This window comes from Rissa tridactyla, chromosome 2 (genome assembly GCF_028500815.1).
Source record: "Rissa tridactyla isolate bRisTri1 chromosome 2, bRisTri1.patW.cur.20221130, whole genome shotgun sequence".
Classification (NCBI taxonomy): domain Eukaryota; kingdom Metazoa; phylum Chordata; class Aves; order Charadriiformes; family Laridae; genus Rissa; species Rissa tridactyla.
The window spans coordinates 122,886,925-122,904,889 of record NC_071467.1 but is presented as its reverse complement, the minus strand read 5'-3'; the positions used below and the strand labels follow the sequence as shown (position 1 = coordinate 122,904,889).

Genomic DNA, 17,965 nt, shown 5'->3' with positions numbered 1-17,965 from the left:
TTCCTCACAGGGAGTATCTGTGCCTTTCTCTTTTCCATCCTGCCTTATAAAAGGTCATCATCATATTGAGCCAAACCAAGGAAGTCATGCATTGACCCTCACATAATAGTTTTTTGTCTTCCGAAAGAGGCTTTTAAGGAATCATCCATTTTTGCAAGTTGCTGGATTGTCAAAATATTCTTGTGCATACTTAGTTAATTTACACTACAACTTGGTCTAGCTTTATAGTATCCCGTAGCGTTTATGGGGTGTATGTGGTGAAGAAAAAGGCATGGGTTCCATTGTCAAGGGTGACAAAAGTTGCCGTAACAGATATATCTGTGTTTGTTTAGGCAGGCAAAGTGAGAAAACATGTATCTGAACAGGAAAAAACAGAAGAAGGACTGGGTCCCAATATCAAAAACATTGTTACTATGCTGATGCTGATGTTGTTGATGATGTTTGCTGTTCACTGTACCTGGGTAACTAGCAATGCGTACTCCAGCCCCAGCGTTGTTCTTGCTTCCTATAACCATGATGGGTAAGTAAGGTCTACAGGTCTGAAAATAATTAAAGGGCAAAAGCCTTTCTACTTCCTTTGCGTTAGAAATTTGCTTTAACTTCTTTTAATCACTTCTTATGATATTAAGGCAGAGCTGTCACCTGAATAAACAATTCGTAATACTTTAATTTTCAAGAAGATACAACATTTTCTGAAATATTTAATGTAAATGCATAAAAATAATCCTATCCAAAGCCAATAAAGATGATGGTTAAAAAAAAAAGGAAAGTTTTTGAGTCAAGTGGGAAAACTTGTTTATGAATATATATTTGACTGGAAATGCATTTAAAATGCATATAGTGCATTGTGAAGATGCAGATGCATCTTCAAAAGCAGCTCAGCTTCTGGTCATTCAGCTGTCGGTGAGTTCAAACTTATGACTGCTGGTGACTGAATCCCTCAAAGGGAGATGAACACACAAGAAAACCCTTATTTGTGAGCCCAGATTTATCATGGTGCAGTTAATTTGTTGCTAGTATTTGTACTGATGTGAATAAAATGAATTCTGTTTTCCAGCACCCGGAATATCCTAGATGACTTCAGAGAAGCCTATTACTGGCTGAGACAAAACACAGACGAGCACGCCAGAGTGATGTCGTGGTGGGACTATGGCTATCAGATAGCAGGAATGGCTAACCGGACAACCTTGGTTGATAACAATACTTGGAACAACAGCCACATAGCCCTGGTAAGGGTGGCGATTTTCTATGGAGTAGAAACACTAAAACGTTTACATTGTAGTCAAGTACAAAATTGTAAATGTCTGTTGACAGATAGTATGATACTAAGGAAAAAATCCGTAGAGCGGGAAACACAGAGGTGGAAGGAACACATTTTTGCATTTATTAGAACTCGAGTATAAAGAGTTTTGGGACTGGAAGGGAGGGATCAATTTTGGTTTTGGAGTTTCCATTTTGTTTCCTTGGAGTTTTGAAAACTTCACTTCTGCTTCAGTTTCTCTTCTTTTCTTTGTGAGAGGATAGACAAAAGCTAATGGAACCATTCTCCTTGTGATTAGTGCTATGACAGCTTGCCTGGTATCACTACTTTACAGGAACTATCCAAATAGGGATCATTTCAGTTCAGCAGGGTCTTTGCTGACTGGATTTTTGAATGGCATGTGAAAACTGACCACATGAAACAACAGATTTCGGGCATCTTGGAAATTAGAGAAAGTTTATGAATAGCAGTGGAAGTGTTGCAGATTTGATACGATTCTGTCTTCTCAAATTTGCAGTTAGACAGAACATCTGTACATTTCATTTCTTTCACTTCTGAAGAGTAAGTTTAACCTTTGTGCATGTGCTTAGAAGCCGGGTGTTAGCATTGCCTGTGGCTACAGGATCACCACCTTGGGCAACTTAAAACTTTTTTCAGAAACAAAAAAATGCTGTACGTTGTAGCTGGGTTGCAGTCTTACTAGGTGCTGTGTGATGACTCCTCACTCTGTGATCACACAGAAGACCTGTGTCTTGGGCAGAATGGGGGAAGGGCTTGAGGAACATGTTAGGGCAGTTTCTTGTCTTGTGTCAGTACCTAGTACAGCAGTTGGACCACATCTGCAGACAAGCAGTGTTCAAACTGACAAATTAATCAAACTATGCTTTGAGCACCCAAAGTCCTGAAAAATGTGTATTGGGGTAGGGGGGGATCATACGTATGTGCTTTTGACAGGAGCAGGGAACTCACATCAGCTGAAAGCAAGCTTGGGAAATCGTGGTGTTGGTCCTAATGTCGGAAAACAAGCCTTCCCATGTACTCTTAAGGCATTTTTCTCTAATTTTGGTTGTTGGCGTGACAGTGTGTTTTAGATGGACGTTCAACTCTTGATAGCTCTATGTGCCTCCCTCTTCTACAAGAGGTAGAAGTGCAGATACTATATCTGGACTTGGTGACAGGTGCAGGACAAGGTGAACAGAGAGACTGTGGAAGTCATCTGTATTGCATAAGCACAGTAACCATACACATTACAGCAATTAGCAATGATGGTTTTTAATAAAGAATTCTCTCCAGTATGACTGCTGGCGCTGTCAGGTTCCATTTCGGAATGAATAAAGGGGGACCCAAACAATAAATGTGTGTTGTGGCGAATACCTGAACTTGTGCGCTAAATGAGGCATGCCCTGGAGACATGCGCCAGATGACTTCCTCCTGCACAGCAATGGAAATCTGCCAAATAACTTCACGTTGATTAGGATAATGGCCAAGAAGCTGAGGTTCCCAGTCTTTTTGACAGATTGCAGCTGAAGCTTGGCGTTTTCTAATTACCTTCTTAACTGAATGTTACCAATTTGGATGCAATATTATTTATATTGTAGTTACTCCCTTTTACTACAGTGATACATTATTATGTCTGAAGTACAAGAGCTTCAATGGCAAACAAAACTACTGAACTGATTGCCAGCTACTGACCTAAGCGAATTCTTTAAGTGCGGGAAGTGACCAGCATGGAAGAGGTTCTGGAAACGGCTTTAGAAAGTTTTTCAAAGCCAGAACTGTATTACGCTTTTAACTTAAGGATGTCACTATTCTGACATTTTCTCTGCATAAATTTACCTTGAATTCAGTGCTGAGGGTGCCTGTATGCTACTGAGTACAACGCAGCACGACTGCTTTATTACTGAAGGACAGAGCTCAAGGGGGGAAAAAAAACCAAAAAACCCCCAAAGAAATGACTAACTCTTCAAATAATTTATTCACTTTGGGTTGTGTGTAAAGCTTTGAAAATAAGTTGCAATTAGGTATTTTCTGCAACACTACGTTTGTCAATACAGCCATGACGTGAAAAATCTGTAGGTGCCACAAAAGGAAAACCCTTACCGCTACGTTTTATACTCAAACCACTCATTTCAGCAGGCAGCACTCCTCTTACAGAGGAGAAAATACTTCAATGTAGGTTGGGCTTTTGTGTTTCTAAATATTCACAATAGGTTTTCTTTATCTAGAATGAAAATGTAGGCTTTGGTTGGCAAGGATGGATTCTTGGGCTTTGGTCTGGCAGGTATTGATCAGCAGGTGTGTTCGATAGGCAGCTCTGCAGGTATTTAAGATACTTTTGCTATGATGCAGGTGGGAAAGGCAATGTCATCAAATGAGTCGGCGGCATATGAGATCATGAGAAGTCTGGATGTGGATTATGTTTTGATTATTTTTGGTGGTGTGATTGGCTACTCTGGTGATGATATCAATAAGTTCTTGTGGATGGTGAGAATAGCAGAGGGGGAACATCCCAAAGATATTCGGGTAAGTGGAAACGTACACGGGAAGACTGAAGCATTCTCGGCTGAAAACTGTATTTCTGTATGTTCATCTCTATGGTTTTTTTGTTGGTTTTGTTTTTTTTTCTTAATTTTCATTTATGTTGTTGCTTTTCTGGTAGTGCTTATTACAGCGGAGGGAAATCTCTACTACTTATTGCAATTTTATTTGAAAAATGCGTTATGGGTTGTTTTCCTAGAACAGTAGGAGTGCAGAGGCCTGTAGCCCAGTTTCTTTCAATATTTATCGTTTTGAAAGGTCAGTAACCTCAAAAGCTTCTCACTTTTTTTTTTTTGCATGATACTAAAAGTACAGAATATCTTTTGTAATTCTTGTGTGCATGTCTCACTGCGCACCATCATACTTTAAAAAAGTAGGAGCGTTCAGACTGTTTAAACAGTTGTCCTTAGAAATTTCTTCAAACTCTGTAATAGTAGGAGACCAGTTTAAGTGTTAATATTGACTTATGTAGACTTTAAGTTATTCAAACATCCCAGAGATTGCAGAAGTCTGTAGTAATATTTGCTTAAGCCTAAGAAAAACTTCTAGATATTGAGCACAGGCTCAAGGGAGTAGCCCCTGTGCATAGTTTCATCTTGTACTGGAGATGAAAATGGCAGACATTTTTTTTGGTTAAACACTCTGCACGTATGAAGTTTATGGTAACATTGCAGACCTTGTGCATCAACAATACAATGCTTTTCACCTTTCTGAAGAATCATTTTGATAGATGCCCAACTAACTTTTACATTTTTGAGATTAGTTTTTCAGTAACTGCTAACGGAAGTGACAAAACTTGTACCAGCACAGTAAGATGGATTTAGGAAGGTGGGTCCATTGGGGTCTGGGTTAGAAGCAGGTAGTTTGTAACTATTGTACCTTCATTTTCTGTTTTAAGACTAGCCTAAATCAGCTTTTAAACTGTAAAACTCAGTTTTATTCTCTATGAAGTTTTTTTTGTGGAGAAGGGGATGAGAAATTATCTTAAATAGGGGCTTACTTTATATTGACTCTTTGTATCTTCTTTTCTTTTTAAAGGAAAGTGATTACTTTACCCCTCAGGGAGAATTCCGGGTAGACAAGGCAGGTTCTCCAACTTTGCTGAACTGCCTCATGTATAAAATGTCCTATTACAGATTTGGAGAGATGCAGGTTAGTGCTACAACTTCTTCTGAATCTGAATTGAAATGTGAGAAAGCAAATGTTATTTTGATGTATTTTCCATCTTTTAGATTGTGTTGCTTGTAGTAGCAGAATCGGAGGTAAGAGTCAGCTTTCCAAATTAAAACACATCTAGGCATGCTCTACTGTATCTAACCTTTAGAAAAAAGCATTTCTGCTGCTAACCTACACTTGTACTTGGCTTTTTGCTGTCCTTCATATTGCCCCAGACGAGCATCTTAATTCCACTATGCAGCGCGCTTGCTGAAGCATTAACTGTTTTGTTGTGGAGAGCTTTTAGATTTGTGTTTTGTAATAGCAACACAGAAGTGGAACTCTTAATTGACTATTTAATCACTGTCAGAAACTACCCCATTTCTATCCAAGTCACATCAGTGTATTAAACAACATGGCACTTATATAATAAAGGCATAATTCTCAGAGCGAGCTGTCACTCCCCTTTGGGATCATCAAGCATATGGATGTAGCGAAGTCTGCCTGATTTGCTTCTTTCTTTCCTCTTCTCCCCTCCCCTCCTCCCCACCAAGGGCCCTTCATCCTGATGTGTTAGCACAAGAATCATTTATTTGGCTAAAATTGAGGCCAGTGGATCTTATTTGTAACACGGGGGAAGCAAATTTAGCTGATAAACATAAAAAACATGAACTATTTCCAACTTGCATGGTAAACCACAGAAGTACAAATTATTGCCCTATAGAAGAGAGAGTGCAAGTGCAATAAGACAAGGGGTAATGGTTTTAAACTAAGAGAGGGAAGATTTAGACTACATAGAAGAAAGAAATTTTTTACAATGAGGATAGTGAAACACTGGCACAGGTTCCCCAGAGAGAGGTGGTAGATGCCTCATCCCTGGAAACATTCAAGGTCAGGTTGGACGGGGCTCTGAGCAACCTGATCCTAGTGGGAGATGCTCATTGCAGGGCGGTGGGACTAGATGTCCCTTCTACCCTATTCTATGATTCTAAGCGAGCAGCTATGCTAAAAAGCCACCACAGGCTGCTGCACCTCAGACTTTCACTTGAGTAGTTTCATCTCTGAATGCAGACGTGGTGTTTCTGTTGAGTCACGGAGCGCTGTCTCCTGCGGCATCTGTAGGAGTAAGAATAAACGTGTCTCTTTCTCAGTTGTAAAAAGGAACTGAGTTTTTTTTCTATGTAGCAATAACCAATGCAAGAGAAGTGCTATCCTTTGACTAGGCCAGTTGAAAGCGTTGCCTTGTGGTATGAAGTACCACAGTTTTGCAGTGATGGGTGTTGTGGGTTTTGTCTCAAACTAATATGCAACTTTAATTTTTATAGCTGGATTTTCGGACACCCCCAGGATTCGATCGTACACGCAATGCTGAGATAGGCAACAAAGACATTAAGTTTAAACATCTGGAGGAAGCCTTTACCTCAGAGCACTGGCTTGTTAGAATATACAAGGTGAAACAACTAGACAACAGAGAGACATTGGATCATAAACCTAGAGTAACCAACATTGTACCGAAACAGAAGTATTTGTCAAAGAAGGTGGGTTCCCAGTGAAGTGACTGAAAGGGGTTGAGGAGATGGCAGTTTATTTTTAACAGTGAATCACATAGCTGGTGAATTATGTATTTCCACTAGCCAGAATGTTACGGATACTGTTCATGTTAGTGTCCAATATCAGACCTGCCTGCTGGTAATAATTGTTAATTTACTGTCTGCTTAACTTAAAAGCATGTGAAGACACAAGGCTAGATTTTTTTTTTTAAGGCAGAATGCTAACTGGAAATAGAGTGTGTCACTGGCTGTTACAACTCTTAAGTCTTCATGTAACTGCAATTATAATCTCTAAAGTACAGCAATTCATGTTTCAGTATCTATGGCTCACTAAGTAAATAATGTGGAAGTTGCTTTCTGACTTTGTTTGGAAGTAGTGATGCCTAGAAGTTTAAAAATGGCAATTTTGTATGAAATAAATTAAATATGAAACTTTTGTTGACGGAACTTTAGTGTCTGGCTGCTTACTGTTTGAAGTCATCTTCATGGTTTTCAAACTGTTAGCTGTGGTGGGCTACTTCAGCCTAGTAAGAAAGATGCGTTACCAGCGGAGACCCTTAGCAGTCCTCTCCTTCACAACATCTCTTTTCTATATATTCAAATATATGTTGCAAAAGGAATTCCAGAATCCCATCAGAAACATATGTGTAACGAACTAAACTAGTATAGGTAATAAACTTACACTGCGTCGTGGAAATACAAGTAAAGAATGTTAGAGGGTAAAGATGCTAATTTTTGTGATTTGATGCAAGTTCATAAAATAAGGCATTTAGGAGTTGCCACTGAAGCTAGACTTATGTTGAAAGGAAATTATAAGCTTTACTGTGCCTATCATACATTTCAGTGTAATCCTTCATCTTAAGTGACAGACGTATTCATTAACGATAGATGCATTGACCTCACTTAAGCTGTGGCTGTGTTGGTTCTATGTCTAAAGACAGGATAAAAGTTGATGCAAATTATTATCCATCACCAACTCGTGCAGTACAAACAGGCTCCACTTCCCATTAAGGAATGGGAGAACCAGCAAAGAGCGTGGGGTGAACGTCTAAACTAGGGTTTCTTAACTGCGTTCTGAGGGCCCCTTAGTAGCCACAGGTTTTCAGCAGTTGCTTCCTTAGTGGAAATTCAGTCCCTCTCCTGTCACTCTTCCATGTTAAGAATGACATTGCTCAAGCTCAGAGGTATGATGTGTCTGAGTATTACGTATTAGTTTGTATCTCTCTCTCTTTATATTAAAGTTATATTTAATTGAGATAAGGGAGCCTGCTGGTAAGCACCGCAAAGTGCAGCAAGAGTGGGAGCTGCCTACTGTCTGATGTGTTGTGGCAGGCGTGTTGAGCGTAAAACTCTACCTGCCAGCAGCTAACTGTATTTCTGCAACTTTGAAGTTAATATTACTTAAGACTAACATTAATATTTCCCCCCATTACTACCTTAAAAAACCCAATATCTAAAATAGCTGATAAAGACACATGAGCAGAAAGCGCTAACTAGCCTACAGACCAACAGCAGAAGACTAAAGACTAAAATGTTGTTATTCAGTTTTTCTCTTATTTTTGAAAAATGCTGCTTTGAGCAAGTATTACTGTCAGCTTGGTAACTTCTAAGAGAATCAAGTAGTGGAAAAGATGCAAGAAGGTATTTCCAAACAAAACTAACATTTTACACCACTTCTGCTCCTTGGGCATACTAGAGCTTTATCATGTTGGTAAATTATTAATTCTGCCTCAGCACAAGCTTTGAAAATAATCCTACAGATCTGGTAGATGGGGCTTGCAAAAGTACATCTTGTGCAAAAGCAAGTGTTGGGCATGCATTAATAATCCCAACTTTAAAACTAATAACTGGATAATACCTAATTGAGGGTTTACCATTTAAGCTCTTTAAAATCAATCTAAAGATGAGGTGTTGAAATGCACATCATTAAACCGCGGTCAAGACTAAATCATTAACTAATACGTTTTATTCTGTTTTTCTTTTTAGACCTCCAAAAGGAAGCGTGGCTACATTAAGAATAAACTAATTTTAAAGAAAGGCAAGAGACCCAACAGGAAGACAGTTTAAATACACTGTTCTGATTGCTAATACGAAGCAGTTGTCCTTGAGATAACCAGTCTTTGCCTTTAGCTCAAGTCATGTTTCACAGCAACATGAGGGTACAGAACCATCATTGGTCCAGATTATTGTACAAAATTTTCAGGCAATGTCTGATTAAAAATATTGGCTTATTGAGAACAGCTGTTTTAGATTTGTAATGTGAAGCAAGACAGAGCTGCTATCCAAGTCTAGCAGCATTTTTTTTATTGGTACATATTATCCTTCAAATCTGTTGAGAATTTGGACTGACTGCACCAAAGAACCCTGTAATTTGGTCCTTGGCACATGCATACTTGTCAATCTTTTTTGGAAAACACTGTTCAGCTGAATAGCAGCCATATGTAAACTGGAATGGTGAAACCTAAAAATGACTTGTTTTCAACGATTTTAAGAGGAAGCAGAGCTCTCTGAAATGAAACTCTCAAAATAAGTTTCTCCCGTGATTATTTTTCAATGCGTTTGGTGTTGGGTTTTTTTTTCCAGTGTCCTCTTACTCTTGCTGCAGGCTGGTTTTCATCTGGTAAGAAGCAGAGCTGCAGTTTTCACAAGAGATGGCAGGTCAGATTGATTGGATGCTGGTCCAGATTGGCCAAGCTGCTTTTGCTGCGCAGGGGCTTGCAGCATCGCTGCCTTACACTGGCATTTCCCAAGGTAGATACGGCCAGCCTTGCACGCCGTAGATACAAGGGCTAAATCTGTATCCTCCTGAAAAAAAAAAATCTGAAACGACAGTAATGAATGCTACAGTAACACACACCTGAGCACCGTGTAGCGGCGGGTGCTTCAGAACAGAAAATAAAGTATTTTAGGTAAATGTTTACATTGGTACAGCAAGTATAGCCTGTTTAATGGGAAAAAAAAAAAAGAAAAAAAAGGTTGACAGGTATACAAACCCCCTTTTCTGTGGCTCTCGGAGGTGGAGGATTTGCAAACCTCTGCTCCGCTCTCACTGCCTTTCTTGTGAGGGCAAAAGTTTTTCTGGAAATCTGTTTCTCTGCATTTTTATTTAGAGTGCTTAAATCAATTGAAGAAATTCCTGCTATAGTGCTATTTGCTTTGTCTGTCTTTTATACTGTTTTTTTTTAAAGGAAAAAAACAAAAAGTGGTGAAAACTGTCAGATTAAATGCACTAAAATATAAATGGAGACTGAACACGTTCACTTTCCAGCTATAGGAAAACTTTATATCGACTTGAAAATTTTCTTTAATTAAAATGAAAGGGTTTTGCAGTTTGTTTTCCTGCCACAGGTTGTAACTTTTTATAGAAACAAAACTTGCATCATTAATTTGATGTAAAATGCAGAATAGTATGTACCTTTCATGAAGAAAATGTAAATTTACAGTGTTCTGTGAGAATGTTACTGCTGACTTCTTTCCCAAGGTGTAGAATATTTTTTTTGATTTATGAACTCATTTTTGACTCCGATGGTTTATACAGACCAATACTACAGCTGCAACATTTTCACAAAGGTAATTAAATCTGGATTTCTGGCCCCCTGGCGTTTGGAGATTTCATTTTATTTTGTTGCTTTAAAGCTCAATGCAGACCAGTTGTTGACTGTAGGGGAAAATAAAGTTAATTCAAGTTTTGTGTTAAGGGTGTTGTGTCGGTTTTGTTGTGATTAACTTGATAACACGTTGCTTATACTCCTAGTGATAAATTAAGTCATTCCGACTCCATAATGCAAATCTGCTGACCTCATGAAGTCGCTGTAATGAAGCCGCAGAAGCTACTTCACATCCTTGCCCTTGCAGGGCTGCTGCTTTGCTGCCATTCCAGGGGGCTGCAGTATTTTGGAGAACAGCAGCCGTCTTTCCCCAACGCATGCGTTCGTTTGTTTGCAGTGAATGCTGTGAGCAGCTGGAGCAGCTCAAGCTGTTGCTGTTCCTTACGCACAAGCGGAAGGGTAATTGTGCGATGCAGGATTTGTGGTATCTTTCTTGCTTCTCCCAAGCACAGCTGTATCCTGCCCCCTCGCCACTGCTGAGAAATAAACGCGCTGACATTTGCAAGAACATCTGGAAAGCAGCAGAACAGATGCCGCCGGTCAGGCTGGGGTTTGGCAGTAACTCAGCCTTGTTTTAAAACAGCCAGTAAAAGGTTGCCCTCCCATCTTTAGGTATCTTTACAGTTCTGTCAGATTGTTTTCCATCTCAGCTGACAGCGTTCTTGTCAACAGAGCAGAAATAAGTGACTCGTATCAACAGTTCCAGCATTTTTAAAGCTATGTGAAAGAAAAATGCGCTAACTCCAGGAATGTTAGCAGCCTGGGCCTAAAGTTGCCTACCGCTTACCTGAGCTTTCTTAAATCTAACTTGATGCCAAGGCTTCTGCCAACATTCTGCACGTAAATGAAATGAAACGTTGGGGTCATTAAGCTACAAAGAAGAAGTGGCAGGTGTTGTATCACCTCCCTTGGTTCCTCGGGAACCTGCAGGCCAGGTTGGGTACCTGGTTGTCCACCTGCATCTGAGAGTTCCTCAGCTCAACTAACTTCTCCCTCTTCTCTCTGAGAAACGAACCACATTCATAACGGCAAAGAATACGAACATCTTGTATCATTATCAAATATGCCTCCCATACCAGTTTATTTCCTTAGCTACAGTCATTCTTTTATTGTTCTACTAGGTCAAAATTTGAAGATTTTTGAAGCTTAATTGTCACAGAACAGTAAAAGCTGATGGAAAAAAATGCTTCTGCTGGGCTTTGGTCTTCAGTTGCTAAGGAACTAAAACTGCAAGTGCCTAGAAGCCAGCACTGCTGAAGTTCTGTATCACTTGATCAGCGCTGTTGAAAGCAGCGAGGGCAGACAGTACTATTGGTAATCCCAGCAGAAATATTTTGACTTGTGGAAGTAATTCCATAACAGAGGGGGGAGAAAAGTCATTAGTTAAGTATCTTGACAGATTTACTCTTGAAAAAAAAAAAACACACCAGTTTTAACTGCTTTGACTCAGCCCTCCGTACATATCAATCCCGCTATGAGTAAAAACTGAAAATAAATGGTATTTGGCTAGGAGTAAAACTCTTCAAACCAAACGTATAAACTGCTGCAAGACACGGCCTTGAAGCAACACAACGAACACGAGTGGGTAATGTTTCCTGTCCTATTTACAGCGAGTCTTGGTTTTATGCAAAATAGAAAACAAAAAGTGTTCTGGCACCATAGTTTCCAGCACTGTGGATAAATGTTTAAAATAAACCAGAACACTTGAAAGAAAATAAATCTAACACTTGAAAAATGTAGACCAGGATCCATGAAGCCTCTAAAAGCACGTTTTTCCTCCCCGTGCAAGTGTCCAATGCTGCAATAATTTAGAGTTGTATTTTAAGAGGTATCTGATCAAGACTCTCTGTTAATGATGAAATGAAATAATGATTTTCAGAAACAAGGGAACACCTCAGCCTGTTTCCTTTTTATTTGTCGAAATAAGGCACGTGTTCCCCAGCCTTTCCCAAAGCCGTGAAGGTGCCCAGCCCTGTATTCCCGGTGTAGCGCTGGCCCCTCGAAACAAAGACTTACCCCCGCCGTGTGTGGCAGCAGGAACGGGGGGGCAAAAACCCCACCCCAGACCAGGCTTCAGCTGACACGTCACTGCTGTCAGAGCCACGCCAAGAGCTCCCGGGTGCCCTGGGTGTCGTACACCGCTCCTGGACATCCCAGTAACCGACACCAGTCAACTCCCGCTTCAATGGAAAGAGAAAGGGCATCCCACTACTAAATGAAACAAATCTTTTATTCATGAGCATCTGTCGTTTTAAATTCACAAATTATGAAAGGAAGGCAAATCAGAAGAGACTGCCAGAGCATCTGTTAAATGATAAAGGTATAAACTTTCTTTCTGAACATTTCTAATTTAAGAAAGAAAAAGGTTGCATAGGCTTTCTACAGGTGTGCACAAAAAAAAAAATAAAAAAAAAATATTGAAGTACATGGAGGTTCTTACATTACAATTCAGAGTGTACATTGGCTACTTGAAAAGATTCACTTGCAAATCCAAGACGGCTATTGGAACAACCTACAGAATAAGGCTTATGAATATTTACTTTTCAGTCCTGTAAAATATACTGAACACGTAACCATAAAAAGAATTAATAAAATGAGACGTGTGAATCTTGTTCTGGAATCTCTCGCTGATGGGATCTTTTCAGAAAGGACCATTTTCATGTTTGCCTCTCCCATTTCATTTCTTTGGGAAAGAAAGGGCGGTGATGGCATCAGGGGATTCGTCACAGCGTCAGAACAAAACAAAACATTTCTCAGAGCACAAGCGGAACGTTCTCGGCATGCAGAAACAACCAACCATGCAGACAGAAAAAAGCTTCAATAAATTACAGGCATAAAATTACTCAAATTTCCCCTTAAAAGAACGGTTACAGCGTCTTTGTCGCCTCGACAGTCCCACCATCAAAGCTGAAAGAGGTCTACTCTTTCAGGAGCGCAGGCCCGCGCGCCTGCCACAGAGAGAGGTTTTCAATGGCTATTTTTAGGGAGTATGTGGCTTGTTCTTTGGTGCGTGAAAGTCAAAAGTTCTGGGAGGATGTTCCACGTGTTTAACTCTGCAATTCTCAATTGTTCTTTGTGATGGTATTACAAACCGCGTGAATACTTCTAGTTACTTGTCAGACTAACCTCTAGAACAAGAGCGGAGCCGTTATAAAGTTAATTCCTGCAGGTGATCAAAGTACACGTTTTCCTGATGATGCTTGGTAGTACTTCAGTGATTACTGTGACAGCATCATTTTGGTTTTGTTACAGAAAAACATCAACTATTCCTAAAAATAAGATAATTTTTTCTCCTTTTTAAAAAAAAAAAAAGTGTCAGTTACAAAACCAAGCTCATAAAGTCCACTTTTTTTTTAAAAAATAGGATTTAAATCATTTATAACATGAATCTTTCTAATGTGCAAAAAAAAGGACGCACAAGCAAGACAGAATAGCATTTAGGAGGAAAAAGGAGCCACACCCTCATTAAACAGGGAACTGAAGTTCAAATGTGAAGATCTATTAAATATTATGTTTCCTTGTGTACACGCCTCCGTTTAGCCTTGTTAGTTGCTCAAGAGATTTTTAACATCTACCAAAAATAATAACTATAAAATGCAGGACGCACAAGAACAGATATAAGCAGTGCTTTGACCTAAATATATTTGTGTAATACCTATAAAGCCTAAGTTATTGTATTAAGAAAGCAGACAAAAGGCACAAAATTAATCCGTACTAGAGAAGGTAGGCATCCATGCTACTGTACGTGAGAAATGAGAGCGGTTTCTTTCCGGGGCACTGTAGAAAGCAGCGCTGAGCAGAAGTCAGCACATTTTCCATTTGCCTTTTGTTGCCACTTCTCTCAAAAACACCTTCACTTGCAACAAACGGGAACTAAAAAGCGACAAAGCCTTAACACGCTTTTAGAATCCACTTTCTTGGTGTCGCAGTGGTTACCTTACAAAGCAAGATCAAGCTACAGCATTGTTTGCCTACTTCTTTTTAGTTTACGGAACAAATTATATCCCATTTCATTAATAAAGGTAATTGTCTCAGTGTAATACTTTACTAAAATCGTATCTACTTTTGCATCAGAAAATCATTCATCTGAGGAGGCTCGTTACGTCATCTCTATTCATCCAAATATCGCATCCAGAAGCAAACAACGGGGCCAAAAGCACAAGAAATCACAACACGTGTCTGCTCGGAGCCTTACCACAGAATTAAGGGCTCTGACCAGAGGAGCTCGCTCTGATTTCCCGGAGCAGTGTACGGAACCCGCCTCTCGGCTGGTGGGGGAGGCTGACGCCCACCGCAGCGGCCCAGGAGGACAGGTCTCCTGTCCCACCTCACCCCCCTCAGCGCACGGCTGGGCTTTTTTAGCATGAACACACCAGCAGTGGTTTGGGTTTTTTACGTGGGGGTGGAAAGCTGAGGCAAGAGTGAGCTGGAAACGCCACCAGCTACGTCGGCCAGAAGGGATTTAGCGGGACACGTAACCCAAAAGCATCGGCATAGAGAGCAGCCAGAGAACATTCAGCAGCGAGATGGAAATGAGCAGAGCAGCTGGCTGACTGGTGACCGCGGGTCCATTCAACAGCTGGAAATACGAACAAACAAACAAGTGAGGACGCAACAGGTTAGTGCCAACAACGTTCTGGAGAAGGTATTGCTACTTCTTATAAGATGGCAGAAAATTCACACTCGTAAGTGACAGGGAACATGCTCTTAAATCAGCATCCTGGAGAGCGAGCGCGCGCGCGCTGTCAGTGTATCATTCTTACGTCAAAGTGAGTGACTGTTTAGACAGAACGGCTGCCATTAAGTGACGCGTCACGTTTTAAGTGCAAAACATTTTTGGCAAAAGTGAAAAATAGAAAAACCTTAACCGGTACTAATAAAAAAGTATTTTCTTAAATACTAGCATAGGGCCTGATCCTGCAAGCACACAACTCGGGGAACCCCAGCTGAGTCCAGCCGGAGTTCTGTGCCCTAACACTTAGAGGAAAAAGGTCTGTAAATCGCCATTAGTGTTTATACTTGTTTACATGTAGTGTAAATAATACACACACAGGCACATACACACTGCGTGTACATATGTGTGTATATATGGACGTGTGCGCGTGTGTTTGTGTACCCATACACACAAAATGGCTCCTGAATAAACGTGAGCTTGTGGTTATTTTGAGATGCATCATTCACAGTATATATAGCTTCTCGTTTGTGTCTTGAAGTTATATACTGTATCATTTCAATGCCTTTAAGGTAAAGTTATGAGGCAACTGCTCTGTCCCGTCAGTGGGTCTTCCAGAGAGGATTCAAGTACAGCCAACCATCGCCCTGCAAGAAAAGCAGAGTTTACGAACAAGATTTATACATCCTGGATCTGCGTATGTCCACATAAAAGCTAAAATAATACCAATCAACACAAGCAACCATCTCGGTCATCTGAAAATTCTGCGCTCAATGAGTTTACAAGTAATCTGGGCAGAAGGGAGAAAATTACAAGGGGGAAGAGAAGCCATGGGATGACGCAACAGCTGAGCTGCTGGTTTAAACAGCTGCACAGAGCGGCTCACTTAACAACAGAGTCACATCCTCACTCCCTCGGGCCGTCTTACTTCCCTTCCCCCCTGCCTCTAAGGAAGGGCAAGGATGAACTTAGTAAAACTTGTTTCATTTCAAGCAGATGAAACCCAAGACTGTGTTTAAGATGTCTGTGCTTACTTATATTGGACAAATATCCCTAGATCATGTTCACGGAATCACAGAATGGTAGGGGTTGGAAGGGACCTCTGGAGATCATCTAGTCCAACCCCCTGCCAGAGCAGGGTCACCTAGAGCAGGTTGCACAGGAACGCGTCCAGGGGGGTTTTGAATGTCTCCAGAGACGGAGACTCCAGCACCTCTCTGGGCAGCCTGTGCCAGGGCTCTCCCACCCTCAAAGTTGACATCCACTTTAGGTCAAGATTAGTGGGGGTTGTGAGTACACCACACTTGTAAATTAAGGTGCGGATTTCAAGGTAAAAAGCATAGCTTTAGGTGCCTAACATTAGGTACCAAAAAATTCCAGTTAAAATAAATCTAACCGAAGGGAAGTGAACAAGTTTACAAAACGGACACGGGGCGATCCATTGCTCTTCTTTAAGAGCCAAATTCTGACAAAAATAAAGTTTAAAAAATAAATATGTCATCGCTACATAACACCACTAGCCCGTGGTGAAGACCGCAGAGAAGAACCCCGCTGTTTGCACGAAGAGGCTACTGGTCTCGAACGCATGTACCTCTTTGGCAAAATATTTTGGTTTCCACGGGGTTGTGAGAGCCACCCGTTGCCTCTCCTCTGCTCGCTGCCTCTCTTCAAGGCGGTGCTTGTGTTCTGTCGCTGCATCGATGTTACCTTCTTTCAGAGAATTGGTGACGTGTTGCCAAAGGTGCCTGCGTGACGGAGAAGGAGCACAAGCGACAGAGTGAGAACTTCTGCCCCAGACAGCAGCACGGTGTCAGGCACACTGATTTTTGCAAGGCACGTAGTTTGTGAACCATCCCTCCTCCCGCATAGTCATCGCGTTTGCGGACCACATTTTCAGATTTACTCAACTCCCAGTATTTTGCCACGTAAGTTAACTTTCGTTCGTGTTCCTGACTCTTCACGACCTGAGCGTTCTTCTCAAAGCAGATAGATTTATTATTATTTCCTGTTGACGTTCTTTACTGATGATCCACCCCCAAAATGACATGCGCTTATTCCGTGTTTGTTCGCAGTTAATTTTTTAATTACAAGGGAATGTTAGCCAAAAGCACATTAAACTGGGATATACTGACTGTTCCCACCAGGTTACTGACAGAGGAACTGATGCGCTGATTCTAGGGAGCCCTTCTAGGTCTGTGGTCCATATTCCCAGCCAACAATAATTATCAGTATATAACCAAACTTATTTTTCCACACGACTGACCACATTCAGATGCAATGACTTCTCACACTATATTAGCCTAGGAGAAACTTTGCCCAGAAAAATACCGAGAAGAAACTGACTGCAGCTTTCGCATATTTCCAGGGCTGTTTAAATGAGTTTCTGTTTACAATCTGATAAACTGCATATCCTGCAGAAACACCGGATAGTTGTAATTTGTTTACGAGTATCCAAAAAATGCAATAAATACACTGCAGAGCTACTGGTTTCCTTATTTACTCCAAGCTTTCTGTTCCTAAACTACAGGGGAGAAATGAGTTCTTGATAAGCAAGCCTGTCTAGAAAGTAGAAAACCATATCTGACCCTGCACAATGACTCAAGACAGTTTTGTACAATAAACAGAACATATTTACAGATAATAAAATGAAGCTTAACTCATGTTTTTAAATCCTCCAATCAGATGTTCCTAAATTCAATAAAATTATTGATTTTTCTGAAGATAAGCGCCAACAGTTATTGACAGTGAAGAACAGAACATTTTTTTTTTTTCTAATGTACCTAGTCATAGTTTGGCATGTGATGTGGGTGCTGAGAGCCCTAAAACCACGTGTGTGTGTGTATTTATATCTCACATTGGATCATATTTTACATTTTTTTTATACATACACATATTCTAAAATATATAAAACATGAAATTCCAGGTAAATCATAAGACACAACATTACTTGTAACAAACTAACCTGACTACCACCTTACAATCACTCAAAAAAGCAGGTGCAAACACCGCATTACCATTTTCCAAATGCTCATTAAAACGCAGACAAGCATTTTCCCCCTCTACAAAATTGATGTATACGTCGCTATAATGGAATTTATGTTCCAACGCACCAATACACAGCTTCGGCTATTTGTGCCTAGATTAATGTGCTGCAGGAAGCGCGGCGGTTCTGAGCCACACC

At 40.5% G+C, this 17,965-nt stretch overlaps 2 protein-coding genes across 3 annotated transcripts in view; one reads left to right on the top strand and one right to left on the bottom strand.

The window, feature by feature from the left end:
- The window catches only part of STT3B (STT3 oligosaccharyltransferase complex catalytic subunit B), a 53,413-nt gene extending 43,212 nt beyond the window's left edge, over positions 1-10,201 (top strand). The window contains exons 11-16 of the mRNA XM_054193430.1: positions 333-520; positions 1,058-1,229; positions 3,611-3,784; positions 4,838-4,951; positions 6,280-6,492; positions 8,491-10,201. Coding sequence (XP_054049405.1) covers positions 333-520; positions 1,058-1,229; positions 3,611-3,784; positions 4,838-4,951; positions 6,280-6,492; positions 8,491-8,571 — 942 coding nt within the window. The 3' untranslated portion in view covers positions 8,572-10,201. The remainder of the gene's footprint in view (positions 1-332; positions 521-1,057; positions 1,230-3,610; positions 3,785-4,837; positions 4,952-6,279; positions 6,493-8,490) is intronic.
- Positions 10,202-12,324: 2,123 nt separating this feature from the next.
- OSBPL10 (oxysterol binding protein like 10) overlaps positions 12,325-17,965 on the bottom strand; it is a 117,883-nt gene continuing 112,242 nt past the window's right edge. For both annotated transcript variants that reach the window (XM_054193432.1, XM_054193431.1), the window contains exons 11-12: positions 16,376-16,529; positions 12,325-15,431 (exon numbers count right to left, since the gene is read on the bottom strand). In XM_054193432.1, coding sequence (XP_054049407.1) covers positions 15,387-15,431; positions 16,376-16,529 — 199 coding nt within the window. In that variant the 3' untranslated portion in view covers positions 12,325-15,386. The remainder of the gene's footprint in view (positions 15,432-16,375; positions 16,530-17,965) is intronic.